Raw genomic sequence first — 14,685 nt, forward strand, 5'->3', positions numbered from 1 at the left:
AGAAGGGGCTGGGGAGAGAAAAACTGTAACTCTTTTTCACTTCACTGCAATCATGTAACCTGCTGTACTTTTGTTTCATCTATACCATTACCGTATCCCACTTTCCTTTCATCTTCTAGGTTTTAGGCTGATACACTAAAACAGGCTTGCAATAACCCCAAGGGTAGAAGCCAGGAAAATGATAACAATAATAATAATACCCTCAGAGCATTGTCGGCACCATTTGTGACAAGAAGGGGTTCTCTATGGAGAAATGTCAGTCCAGCAATCGCTGTAGAATGTGCATTTCTCATCTGATTGATTAACTTTTTGTCTTCTAGATCCCAGAGTCCAATATGGCCACATGGGCTTCCAGCTGCCATTATTGGATGACCATCTGTTATTAAAAATAAAATACATTAAGAAAAGCATGCGCCATAAAACAACCAAACGTAACAATTCTTCTCTCCATCCCTTTAATCCATAAACATAAGGTTAGAAAAAACTATGCACCAATAATCTATCCATATTCCTATGGCTGTTTGTAATGCAGTATTTCACTTATTTCTATTAAATACATTAACTTGCAAGAAAACATCCACTTGGAAAATTTCTATAAGCTTCGAAGTATACATTTTAAACATTCTTAACTCTTACTAATAATTAAGTTAAAAGTTACCTGTACGAAATGAAATTGAAGTAATAGGTCCCCAGTCTTGACGAAACTTCATTAATGTTTCATCGAATTTAATGTTGTGAATGATAACCTGACCTGACATAAGACCAACAGCAACAACATCCACAGCTGGTGCCTGAAATTTAAATTACTCACTTTTTATTCTTAATCAAAATAGCTTCAATAATCCTGATGTTATGCATCATTAATTATGTAAAAGAAATAATAGAATATCTTCTTGAGGATGGCAAAAAAAAAAAAAAAAAAACCAACCTACGAAGTATTACCATTCTAAGCATACTTTGATTGCTATTTCACATGGAAATATTTAGGAATGATTTTTTCAAGTTACTTCCCAGCTTCAAATCTGGCAGTCACCATCAATCCCCTCATTCCTAAAACACAGCTGACTCAGTAAGAAAACAGCCATAAAAGAAAAGGAATCTGATATATGAAATCACTACAGATCAGTGACTGGAAAGAAACAAAAGAGATACAGCTCTTAGAAAACATAAAAAGGCTTGCCATATGCCTGGCAACATAAAAGGCCAACTACACAGGAAGTGAACAGTTTTTTATCCAAGGAAACAAAAAACTATAAAACATGTTAAAAGGCAAAAAAGTCTTAGGATTAGTCTGTCCCAGCTCTAATATTTTATGAATAGAATCTTCATTTTATAAATGGTCTTACATACAGGCTCTATAATAAGTTTCTCTATTTTAGCACAGAAGATCAATGTTCAATACCATTACAGAATAGAATCACGTTAACCATTTTATTAATCTACCATCATGTGACCATGATGCATGAGACCCTGGGGATATTAAAACAAGTATGATTCCTTGCCCTCAAGGGACCTAATCATCTGATACCTCTGGGGTCTTATGGGTAGGCAAAAGCACAGCAAGGTTGATGGTACTGAGAGAGAATGAAAGAATGAATATAAGTTGGGCAGGTATAAGCAAGAGTTATTCAGAAGGACAAGGATATACTAGCAGTATACGTGTCCAATGTAAGATTCTCTGCAGACCTACATCATTCATACATGTTCTGCAGTCTCATGAAAACAAAAGCAGTTATTTAAGGAAAAGTGCAATTAAAAATGTTAGGATTTGGATCCCAATTATTCCAAGCTACAACCTTCAAAATTAGAACAAATTTCTCTGCATGACCTACAATCTCCCTTGCTTTACTGAACAACTAACTCATCTCCATCATCTCCACTCTGCACAAGGCACTAGACTACACGCTTAAAAAACGATTGGTAAACATTGTTCCATAGCAACTATAGGTTTAGAGCTTAATTCCAGGTAAAAGATTTCCATAAATGTTTATAGGCAAAGGCATTATTGTTTTCAATGACATTTCCAAAACACTACCTTTTAGGGCAATATTTATAAAAATAAACTACTTTATATATTATTTTTGTCTTTAGGTCTAAAAAATATGGTTGACCCCTGAAACTGAAAGATCACACTACTAACTTCATTTCTTCTCTGACTTAACAAAAAAATACTAACCTGCTGAAGAGCTGTGACTCCAACTTTCCATCCCAGAAACGTATACAGAAGCTTACTATAGGAAGAAAAGTAGTTGAAAGTTTTTATTTTTTAGGGAAACAAAATCGACTATATATTAAAAAGCAAAATAATAATGGGTGATATTTAAGTTGTTTCTCTGACCCACAGTATTCTAAGTATATATATATTAACTTATTAATACTCAAAATGATTCCATGAGGTAGATATTATCATCATTATCCAGATAAGAAAATAAGAAACTTAATTATGTGAAACAATTAAGCTAAGGTTCTATGGCTAATAATTCATAGAGCCCAGACAGACCAACTCCAGATCCTATGCCCCATGCTGCTAGTAACTACTATACTATGCGAACTCTTTAAGAAATAGAAAAAAAATACAAGCTAAAAATCATTTTATATTACAGACTACAACAAAAAACCATCTTAGAATGTAGGTGGATCTTGTTTTTTCACTGCAATGTGTTTCTAGAAAAATATTACCAATGGGAATATAACTATGATACTTATGTTATATAACTGTCACAATAGTGATGCTGCTCTAAATTACAGAATCAAGCCACAAACGATAAAGAAGTCCATGAAGAAACAGAGATTCTGAAATTGTTATAATGATATTCAATAAAGTATTAAATCATAGAGTAAATTTAGTAAGTGGGCACAGATTACTCAATGATTTTCCAAGGAATATTTAATGTAAAATAGTGTGTAAACATCACATAAAGAGCCTCAATATATAATGCAGGAGCAGAGACAATACTTCTGTCATTATCCCTAAACCTACAAGGGTAGGTAGTCAATATTTGCTAAATTGAATGAAAACACTGATTTAAAACTACGAACTAGGATAAATGTTAAACCTTTGATAATCTTATTTTCCCTTTCAAATTTATGAGGGATTTAGAAAGTACAATTTGGATGGTCAAATATTTTTGTCTTTGTAATGCTATACAAAGATTGAACTATCACTTTTTTCTCCGGATAAATGTTCAAGTAACAGGTGGAGTATTCAAAACCATTTATCTAGCCCTCCAGCTACACCAATAATATTACAGTAAATGTCCATCAAGTTTGTGGTTGATAATAAAAGGACTTTCACCCTAAAAATGATTCCTAAATGCTAGCACTAAATTAATACTGATTGACTTTGCCTTCTCCTACTTCTTCAGTTTATTGAAAACCAGATGCTGTCCAGTGACCAACGCATAATTATTTTCTTATGTTACTTTACTAGAGTCTTCTCTATAGTTATATGGATTCTTTACAGATTAGGGCCATTAGTATAGACTTTTAAATGGGTACTTATGAAGCTGCCTACCATGTGCCAGGACCACATGCCACCTTTTGCCTATGTGATACCGTGATACAACACCAAAAGTAGGTATACTTATAGAAGGCCCTCAGGTAAACATATAAAGGCAGGGAGAATTGAGAGACTTAAGTATGCGTTAGGGAGTAGTAGGTAAGGATAAGATGGGAACCACCTACATTATATTCTAAATAAAGTGCTTACTTGGATTTTACATTCCACAACTGTAGGCTTCCTTGTTCACTGCCAAGAAGTATTTTATTCAAGTAGGTACTTGGATGCAAAATTGCAGAAATTTTAAATACTGATTTATCAAAAGTCAATTGCAGATATTCCTCTACAAAAGTAAAAGTTATAAACAACATGTAATTATTTTTCATATATATCCAGCCCTTAAAGTAAGCCTACCATATCAGAGATTTATGTCTTAATATAAACCAAAGACTTACATTCGAACCTTTACACATTCCTTGAGAAATTAAATGTGATGAGGGGCAACTTGTAAATAATTTAGACTGTCAAAAGTTTTCTAAAATTCTAATATCAGTACTATTAAAAATTCCACTCATTGCTGAACTTGTTTATAGGAATAAAAAATAAGGTTTAAAAAAAGGATTCAGTCTTACTATTTTTATAATTTGATCAAGAGGCAGAGTGAATATTCCAAAGTGAAGTACTTATACTGAACTCTTCCATGGAGTGAAAGGCCAAATATCTAGGGAGATTGATGGGTCTCTCAAAGATGTAAAAAGTAAGAGGCAAATCTTGGTGAAAGTAAAAACAGTGATTCTCATACATTTCCACCAAACACAGCTTGCTACCACTGTATAAGACTATCACACTTAAAGAACACTGACTCGTATTCTTAGAGAAAGGATGTATACTTTCCTTTAGGTTATAGGATCTTTACAGGATCTTTAGTTTACTACCACAATCTCCTTTGCGGAAGTTGAAAATACAAACCAAGAGTTACTCGGGTGTAATCATATACCAAAATGCACTCTACAGAGAAAATAATTAACGCATCACTGAACTTGGAGAACTGCAATGGAAGATGTATTAGCTGAAATTAATACATTAAACATGTTATAAATACTATAGTTAGCTCCTAGCTGACTAAAATTATCTATCCATTTTTTACTTACAACCTTTTTCTTCATATATATTAAAGAGTCTAAATTTTTTTCTGATTACATGTGAAACCTCTGACATGGAAGTTGTGTTTACATAGGTTTTTAATTTTAGTTGCACACATACTATCCGCCCCCATGATAATGTAATAAATTGGCTCATTCTTACCTTCTGAATATATGTGCCAAATAATAAGAATGCTGTCAGTATCAACAGAGATAATGTGATCCCCAAAGGGTTGCAACAGATGGATTTCTGCTTTATGACCCTTAAAGGTGTGTACTACCTACAATGTTAAAGTTCAAAAGAATTTAATATGATTACTCATTCAACATTTAACATTATTCATATTAACCAAAAACATGCTAATCCTAAAGATGCTCTCATTAAGAAACGTAATCCAACTTTTGATTATCCAAGGTTAGATTAACAAATGGCAAGGAACCAGGCATTTTCACCTGCTCCCTCAGCCAGTCCAATAATAAGGAAGCCTAAACTAGAAACATAGAAATGAGAACTCTGAAGTTCAACCTCACAACTGAGCTTAGGGAGGACACATACAGCCAGGTTGTTCACCCAATCTAACCAGCACTACTCCATGTATCCTAAAAAAATGGTTATGTTCTAGAAGGCTAACTCTATAAGCTCCATCACCAGCTGGCTTCCAGATGAGATAGGGAGGATAGAGTACTTCTGTTTTGACACACAGAGACCCTTATCCTTACAGTAGCTGCATTCCTTAAGAACTACAGCCCCTTCTCCGTGATTTCAGTTCTCACCAAATTCCAGAAACGTTATTTCTTCTCCTTGTCCTTTAGACCTAGAAGTAGTAGCAGCTTCCTACAATTCCTGCAATTAGTCTCCCATGCCTTGCCACCCTTACTTTCTCTCTATTTGTATCTTCCAGGGAAAACTACAAACTGCAGTATTTTGTATTAACAAAAAAAAAAAAAAAAAAAAAAAAAAAAAGGACATTTTTCCTGACTCTAAAAATTCAAACAAGTCCCATTAAAGACCTCCACAGGTAAACTGCCCTCCTCTGCCACAGGCAGTGATGATGGAGGACCCTGGGAACAAATGTCAGTCCAAGTTAGACCTTGACAAGTACACTGATCCGAATCCTTGGCTATCTAGGCAGCCATACTGCCACTTCCCTTTTCATTCTGGACCTCCTGAGCCAGGTCATCTCTCAAGGCTGTTTTTCCAGAACAAACTTAGAAACCAAATGAGAGATTAAGAAAAGACCCTTCCTTACCAGTGTAGAAAACAGAGAATCTAGTTTTCTCTATACAGAGAACCACTTGGTTCTTAGAAAAGGAGTCATGGGCTGAGTTGTTCATAATGAAAAAGTCAATCCACATAAAGTAGTGGCATAAATAAAATGAAAACATGACAGTCCAAAACCTCAGGAATACAGCAAAGGCAATATAAGAGAGAAGTATATATCAATTCAGGCCTTCCTAGAGAAGGAAGAAAGGTCTCAAATACATAACCTAAACTTTCACCTAAAAGAGCTGAAAAAAGAACAGCAAATGAAGCCCAAAACAGCAGAAGAAGGGAAATGATTTTAGAGCAGAAATCAATGACAGCGAAATTAAAAAAAAAAAAAGTAGAAAAAAAATCAATGAAACCAGAAGCTGGTTCTTTAAAAGAATTAACAAAATTGATAAACCACTAGCAGGACTGATCAAAAAGAAAAAAGAAAGGACCCAAATAAATAAAATCACAAATGAAAGAGGAGAGATCACAACCAACACCACAGAAATAAAAACAATAATAAGAGAATATTATGAAAAATTATATGCCAACAAATTGGGCAATCTGGGAGAGATGGACAAATTCCAAAACATGTAAACTACCAAAACTGAAACAGGAAGAAACAGAAAATTTGAACAGACCCATAACGAGTAAAGAAATTAAATCAGTGATAAAAAATCTCTCATAAAACAAAAGTTCAGAGCCAGATGGCTTTCCAGGGGAATTCTACCAAACATTTTAAGAAGAGTTAACATCTATTCTTTTTAAGCTGTCCCAAAATAATAAAAATGGAAGGAAAACTTCCAAACTCATTCTATGAGGACAGTATTACCTTGATTCCAAAACCAGACAAAGACCCCACTAAAACGGAGAACTATAGACCAATTTCCCTGATGAACATGGATGTAAAAATTCTCAAGATAATAGCAAACTGGATCCAACAATACATTAAAAGAATTATTCACCATGATCAAGTGGGATTTATTCCTGGAATGCAGGGTTGGTTCAATATCTGCAAATCAATCAATGTGATACATCACATTAATAAAAGGATAAGAACCACGTGATCCTCTCAACAGATGCAGAAAAAGCATTTGACAAAAAACAGCATCCTTTCTTGATAAAAACCCTCAAGAGGTATGGATAGAAGGAACACACCTCAAGATCATAAGGACATATATGAAAGACCCACAGCTAATATCATCCTCAATGGGGGAAGACTAAGAGCTTTTCCCCTACAGGCAGAAACACGACAGGGATGTCCACTCTCACCATTGTTATTCAACATAGTGTTGGAGGTCCTAGCCTCAGCAATCAGGCAGCAAAAAAGAAATAAAAGGCATCCAAATCAGCAGGAAGGAAGTCAAACTTTCACTATTTGCAGACGACATGATACTCTATGTGGAAAACCCAAAAGACTCAACCAAAAAACTGCTACAACTGATACATGAATTCAGCAAAGTCAAAGGATATAAAAACCAATGTACAGAAATTGGTTTCATTTCTATACACCAATAATGAAGCAGCAGAAAACAAAATCAAGGAATCAATCCTATTTACAATTGCACCAAAAACATAAGATACCTAAGAATAAATCTAACCAAAGAGGTAAAGATCTATACTCTGAAAACTACAAAACAGTAAGAAACAGAAAAATATTCCATGCTTGTGGATTGGAAGAACAAATAGTGTTAAAATGTTGATACTGCCCAAAATAATCTACATATTCAATGCAACCCCTATCAAAATAACACCAGCATTCTTCACAGAGCTAGAACAAACAATTCTAAAATTTGCATGGAACCAGAAAAAAATCCCAAATAACCAAAGTACTGTTGGAAAAGAAAACCAAAGCAGGAGGCATCACAATTCTGGACTTCAAGCTGTATCAGAAAGCTGTAATCAAGAGAGTATGGTACTGTCACAAAAACAGACACTCAGATCAGTGGAACAGAACAGAGAACCCAGAAATGGACCCACAAACGTATGGCCAACTAACTTTTGGCAAAGCAGGAAAGAATATCTAATGGAAAAAAGAGTCTCTTCAGTAAATGGTGTTGGGAAAACTAGACAGAGACATGCAGAAGAATGAACCTGGACCACTTTCTTATACCACAGACAAAATAAACTCAAAATGGGTGAAAGACCTAAATGTAAGACAGGAAGCCATCAAAATCTTAGAGAAGAAAATAGACAACAACATCTTTGACCTCAGCTGTAACAACTTCTTACTTGACGTGTCTCTGGAGGCAAAGGAAACAAAAGCAAAGATGCTACTGGGACCTCATCAAGATAAAATGCTTCTGCAAAACGAAGGAAACAATCAGCAAAACTAAAAGTCAACCAATGGAACAGAAGATATTTGCAAGTGACATATCAAATAAAGAGTTAGTATCTGAACTCTATAAACAACTTATCAACCTCAACACCCAAAAAACCAATAATCCAGTGAAGAAATGGGCAAAAAAACCATGAATAGACACTTTTCCAATGAAAACATGGCTAACAGACACATGAGAAGATGCTCAACATCACTCATCACCAGAGAAATACAAATCAAAACCACAATGAGATACCACCTCACACCTGTCAGGATGGCTAACATTAACAACTTAGGCAACAACAGATGTTAGCAAGGATGCGGAGAAAGAGGAACCCTTTTGTGCTGCTGGTGGGAATGCAAACTGGTGCAGCCACTCTGTAAGCCACTCAAAGACTCTTAAATACAGAGAGGAAACTGAGAGTTGCTGGCAGGGTGGTGGGTGGGGGGATGGGCTAAAAGGTAAATGGGTGATGGACATTAAGAAGGGCACTTGTTGGGATGAGCACTGGGTATTTTATGTTAGTATGAATCACTAAATTCGATTCCTGAAATCATTATTAGACTATACACTCACTAGCTTGGATTTAAAAAATTTTTTTAACGTTTTATTTTATTGTTTTAAGTGAGAGAGGAACAGAGCATGAGCTGGGGAGGGGCAGGGAGAGAGGGAGACAGAATCCAAAGCAGGCTCCAGACTCTGAACTGTTAGCACAGAGCCTGACATGGGGCTCAAACCCACAAACTGTGAGAGCATGACCTCAGCAGAAGTCAGATGCTCAACTGACTGAGCCACCCAGGCGCCTCTCACTAACTTGGATTAAAAAAAAAAAAAAAAGAAAAGAAAAGGAAAAAAACCCAATCTCCTGGGAAAGCATTTTCAAAAGTATTTTCTAAATCCTACCCCACCCAAAAAGACAAAGTAGAAAGCTCAGGATATGAGACCCAACTGGGCAGGAAAATTTTGAAGAAGCTGCCCAAATAATTCTGATGTTCAACCCTGATGAAGAAAACTGAAGTGCCAGTTTTAACTAATTTTGAAAATTTGATGAAATCAACTTTCTCTTCCTCCAGAAAACAAGATAAATGTTTAAAATAAAACAAGTACATGTCCAGAGCATTCTAGTAGAAGAACAGCAACATTAAAGTTCCCTCCACTTTCACTACAATTAACTATTAACTGCAAAAAACACATTAAAATAGTTTAGTGATACAAACCTCTTTATTACGGGCAAATGCAGAGAAAACATTCCCATAAGCAGCAAAGACTAGCCTCCCATCAGCTGCCATACAGCAGATATCCTGTGGGACAGAGTTACCTAGGTAAAAGACAATATAAAAGAAATAAGAAATTGTAAGATCTTGGCACAGATAGAAACCTCAATTATACATATACCATTTTTCATGGCTATAATTAAACAATATGTATCTATGTGTAGATATATGAATAAAAACTAATAATCAGTATAAACTTGACTTCAATGTTACTTTATACTTCTAATAATAACTACCAGACTGAGAATATTAAATCACTTGATCATCCCTAAGAGAATTAAAATCTAATATTTACAGACATTAAAATGTAATCCTAAAGAAATGAAAAGCTTTTTGAGGTTATTTGGAAAAAATTCACACTTCACATAAAAAACTGGCAGATAGTTATCAACCCTTCATGTAAATGCCTTCAGGAATGTCACATTTACTTATAACTCTAGGAAAATTTTTAAAGTAAATCAAGACCTAACCCCTATTTAAGTCTATGCTTTGGGAAAACCTCAGAAAAATTCCCTATGATACTCTAAATCCTGACCCTTTAAATGAACAATACAGTTATCTACTCAGTCTTCTCCAAGGCAAATATGCCTATCACCTCTAGCCATTTCTCACACGATATGATTTCTTTATTCCTCTCTATCATGGTCACATTGGCCTTTTCTTTTTATTCCTTGTTTTAGGGGCAGGAGAGTTAGAAGATAGATGATTGTTTTAAGTATTTTTCATGCTGCATATTCTACTTTAAGATTTCATTCCCAGGACATCTGGGTGGCCCAGTCTGTTAAGCGTCTGACTCTTGATCTTAGCCCAGATCATGATCTCACGGTTCGTGAGCTCAAGCCCCACACTGGGCTCTGTACTGACAGTGCAGAGCCTGCTTGGGGTTCTCTCTCTCCCTCTCTCTGCCCCTCCCCCACACACATGCTCGCTTGCTCTCTTTCAAAATAAACAAAATAAAACTTAAAAAAAAATTTCATTCCCCAAATACTATTTTTATAGGTTTATTAATCACTTTGTACTCAACTTAGGTTATAGTGCCCTTCTATAATCGTTTTAAAATTTTAAGTTAATTAGGGGCGCCTGGGTGGCTCAGTCGGTTAAGCATCCGACTTCGGCTCAGGTCATGATCTCTCGGTCCGTGAGTTTGAGCCCCGCGTCGGGCTCTGTGCTGACAGCTCAGAGCCTGGAGCCTGTTTCGGATTCTGTGTCTCCCTCCCTCTCTGACCCTCCCCTGTTCATGCTGTCTCTCACTGTCTCAAAAATAAAATAAACATTAAAAAAACAAATAAATAAATAAATAAACATTAAAAAAAATTAAAAAAAAAATTTTAAGTTAATTAGACACATACACTAGGTTCCTTATAGCTCTCCTCTGTTTCTGTTACAAAGATCACATTTCATGGTTATACTACAATCTCTCAGCCCTGGCAGGCCCTTTATTCTGTAAAACGGTTTCCAAAAAAAATAAATTTTCCTTCTATTGGAAAAGTATCAAAACGTAGGAAAAGGGAAAACCCTTCCTGACAATAGAAGGAATGATGGAACCCGAAAATCACTATTTGGTAATCATCATTCTAATAACTGGTTCAGGCAAGTACCATCACTAGGTGACAAAACGGTGGGTAAAACTCTCAAAAGTAACAGGATATTTACACTGTCTCACTGTATCTAACCACAAGATACTTATTAATTACAAAGAGTAAAACTTTAAAATGGAGCCTCCTGACAAATGTTACCTTAATAAAATGATCAAAGTTACCACTGCCAGGAATAGAACCAATCAACAGCATGTGCGTGCTAATAAAATTCACTGAGAATTCTGAATTATTTCTTTGTTATTCTTGCCATCGTGCATAACCTGAATCTAATCATGAGAAAACAGCAGAAAAGGTCAAATTGAAGGACATTCTATAAAAGAACTGGCCTATACTCTTCAAAAATATCAATGCTGTGAAACACAAAGTCTAATGAACTATTCTAAATTTAAAAAGACTAAAGAGATGACAACTAAATGCAACATCTGATCCTATCCTGAACTTATTTTTTAACTATGTAAGTTTATCAGAAATACGCAATGAATTTCTTATATATTCTGTAAGTCTTAAAATTAATGTCAAAAACTTAATATACTTAAAAATTTTTTTAACATTTATTTTTGAGTGACAGAGTGATACTGAACATGAGTGAGGGAGGGGCAGACAGAGAGGAAGACACAGAATCCAAAGCAGGCTCCAAGCCTCGAGCTGTCAGCACAGAGCCCAACACGGGGCTCGAACTCACGAAACACGAGATCATGACCCGAGCCAAAGTCAGACGCTTAATGGACTGAGCCACCCAGGTGCCCCCCAAATTTAATATTTTTAAAAGACACTAAACATGAATAAATTCAGGATGAAGTTTATACTTACTTACTGCCACCAGACTAAGTTTCTGAACCTGTTTTTAAAAAGAAAAAAAAAATTAGATTATAATTGCTTTTGTTAATGAAAATTTAACACTTGAAAACTAAGATAATCTCATACATAAATCTGCTATGCTCTCTTTCCTAAAAAATATATTTACTGACCCTAATTTTTCATTATTAGGAAAACTTATATTTTCAACTATTTCATCAGGAGTGGTGATGGAAGGGGGACATAAACGTTTTCTACAAAGGGTCATATAGTAAATACTTCAGGGCTTGGCAGGTTATATGGTCTTTGCTGAAACTATGCAACTGCTAACAAAACTTGAAAGCAACCACATATAATATATAAACAAATGTGTACAGCTCTATTCCAATAAATTTGACTTATGTATACAGAAATTTGATTTTCATGTAATTTTAATATGTCATGACATATTATTAGTTTTTATTTTTTCTCCAACCATTTAAAAATGTCAAAACTGGGGCACCTGGGTGGCTCAGTCGGTTAACCGTCCGGGTTTGGCTCAGGTCATGATCTCGAGGTCCGTGAGTTCGAGCCCCGCGTCGGGCTCTGTGCTGACAGCTCAGAGCCTGGAGCCTGTTTCAGATTCTGTGTCTCCCTCTCTCTCTGACCCTCCCCCATTCATGCTCTGTCTCTCTCTGTCTCAAAAATAAATAAACATTAAAAAAAAATTTTTTTTAAATGTCAAAACCACCCATCTCTGAAGCACAGAGTTCAGTGAGGTAGAAGTGTAAATTCAAATCCCAGAGATGCTAGAATATTAAGACTGAAAGGGCCCTTGGAGATCAAATTACATATCCCATATTTCTTTTTTCTTTTTTTTTTTTTTTTTTTTTACATATCCTATATTTCTTAAATGTAAACACACACAAGTCTCCATACCATGCAAAATTTAATTATATTGTATTCTACTACTGTGGAAAATTTTACTTAGAGATCATTATATTAGAATAAACTCGAACAAATAAACTCAAAACACTTAAACTCAAAAAGATAAACAAAAATGTCACATATATACAAAAACAAATGCAGGATAGGACTGGCTTGCAGGCTGTAATTAGCTGATCCCAATCTATGGTTACTGATCCAGCAACATGACCTTGACAAAATTAATCAGTCTCCCTGTGTCTCAAATTCCTCCTCATCTGTAAAATAAGAATTAAAATAAGTACCAGGCACCTGAGTGGCTCAGATGGTTAAGAATCCGACTCTTGATTTTAGCACAGGTCATGATTTCATTGTTCATTGGATGGAGCCCCTCTTTCTCACAGTCAGTGCAAAGCCCGAATGGGATTCTCTCTCTCCTTCTCTCTACCCCTTCACCACTAGCACGCCCGTGCGTGCGTGCTTTCTCTCTCTCTCTCTCAAAATAAATAAACTTAAAAAATTTTAAATAAAATAGGTACCTGCTTTATGGAGTTGTTATGAGTATTCAATGTATAAAATGTGTTAACGGAGCCAGGCATAATTAACGTTTAATAAACGTTAGCTGCCATCACCAGCACCATCTCCACTTTGGGCATGTCCCTCACTTTCCTCTTCCACTAACTCAACCAGCTACCAACAACCAACTCTTCTTGCTACTAACACATTTGCTTCCCACAATCCTTGAAAGAATGCAACTTCACAGCTCAGCTTCCACAAAAAGTGCTTAATCAACACTGGCTATTATCATCTTTATCATAAAGAAAAGCTCCCTGATTTCACAGAGCATACATTCCTCCGGAGAAGATGAAGGGGAAAAAGTAAACAGCAACAAAAGACTATGATTCATAAGAAATTGAAGGAGAAAAACCATCACTAACAAGCAGGAAGCCCTGGGACAAATAACTTAATTTCTGAGATTGTTTCCTAGTTTATACAAGGGTGCTACGGAAAACGGTAAACGATACATATCTCACAAAGAAGTTGCTGCCAGGCTTAGACTAAGAAGCACCGTACGAGACCCTCAAATGTTAGTAGAAAATAGATGCTCAGGGGAAGTTTAAGGAAACTAGTTTGCTACCAAATGTGAACAGTCCCCAAAATCATAATTAATCTCACCCCCTCCAAGATCTTCCAATGTAGTTTAGTCTGAATTTCTAATCCAGCGTGTCAGAAATTGCACAATAAAATGTCTTACAAGTCCTTCTGGTTAAGAGGGGGCAGAAACTGGTCTTAATCACGTTTACATCTTCAAGGGAACCTGAACAGACATTTACTGAACAAATACATTGCTATAGAACTGAAATGTTCTCTGGTACTTTTCCCTAGCAGGACAGCCTCCGAAACCCGCCCCAAGCGGATTGCAAGGGCTACAACAACAGCACGTGGATGTGAACTCGTGATGAAACTGGACAGGTAGGAGTTAGGGAAGAGACGGCAGAAACGCAAGCCCTTGATCAGTGGGGGAGCAGAGCAGGACTGCCCCTGGAGAGAGCTGAGGCAGCTCTCAGCTGGGGGCTAAGTGGGTGGTTCCCGGGAGGCTGGCGAAGGAAGAAGTCACTCACGTCATAGGTGTGGAAGCTCTTGCCCACGCAGGTCGTCACATAGAATCGGCGCTTCAGAGCACTGAACCGCACCACGTGTGGAATGTCGTTGCTAAAAAGCCCCAAAGCCCGGAAACCCGCGAACAGCGCGCTGCTGGTTCGATCTCCCGTCCCACCCTCCATCGATACTGCGGTCCAGGCTCCTCTGAGCTCCAGCCCCGATGAAAACCAGCGGACCAGGTCCTTCACTTCTTCTCGTGGCAGTTCTTTAGCCGCTCTACAAACTCACAAGAGCTTCCG

The 14,685-nt window shown here is 36.4% G+C and overlaps 1 protein-coding gene across 1 annotated transcript in view; it reads right to left on the bottom strand.

Moving 5' to 3' along the window:
* Window positions 1–14,685, bottom strand: part of WDR36 (WD repeat domain 36) — a 41,086-nt gene extending 26,401 nt beyond the window's left edge. Inside the window, exons 1-8 of the mRNA XM_058725193.1 lie at window positions 14,407–14,685; window positions 11,897–11,924; window positions 9,432–9,532; window positions 4,805–4,922; window positions 3,710–3,842; window positions 2,177–2,231; window positions 659–791; window positions 201–376 (exon numbers count right to left, since the gene is read on the bottom strand). Coding sequence (XP_058581176.1) covers window positions 201–376; window positions 659–791; window positions 2,177–2,231; window positions 3,710–3,842; window positions 4,805–4,922; window positions 9,432–9,532; window positions 11,897–11,924; window positions 14,407–14,568 — 906 coding nt within the window. The 5' untranslated portion in view covers window positions 14,569–14,685. The remainder of the gene's footprint in view (window positions 1–200; window positions 377–658; window positions 792–2,176; window positions 2,232–3,709; window positions 3,843–4,804; window positions 4,923–9,431; window positions 9,533–11,896; window positions 11,925–14,406) is intronic.

Source organism: Neofelis nebulosa, chromosome 1 (assembly GCF_028018385.1).
Source record: "Neofelis nebulosa isolate mNeoNeb1 chromosome 1, mNeoNeb1.pri, whole genome shotgun sequence".
In the NCBI taxonomy this organism is placed as follows: domain Eukaryota; kingdom Metazoa; phylum Chordata; class Mammalia; order Carnivora; family Felidae; genus Neofelis; species Neofelis nebulosa.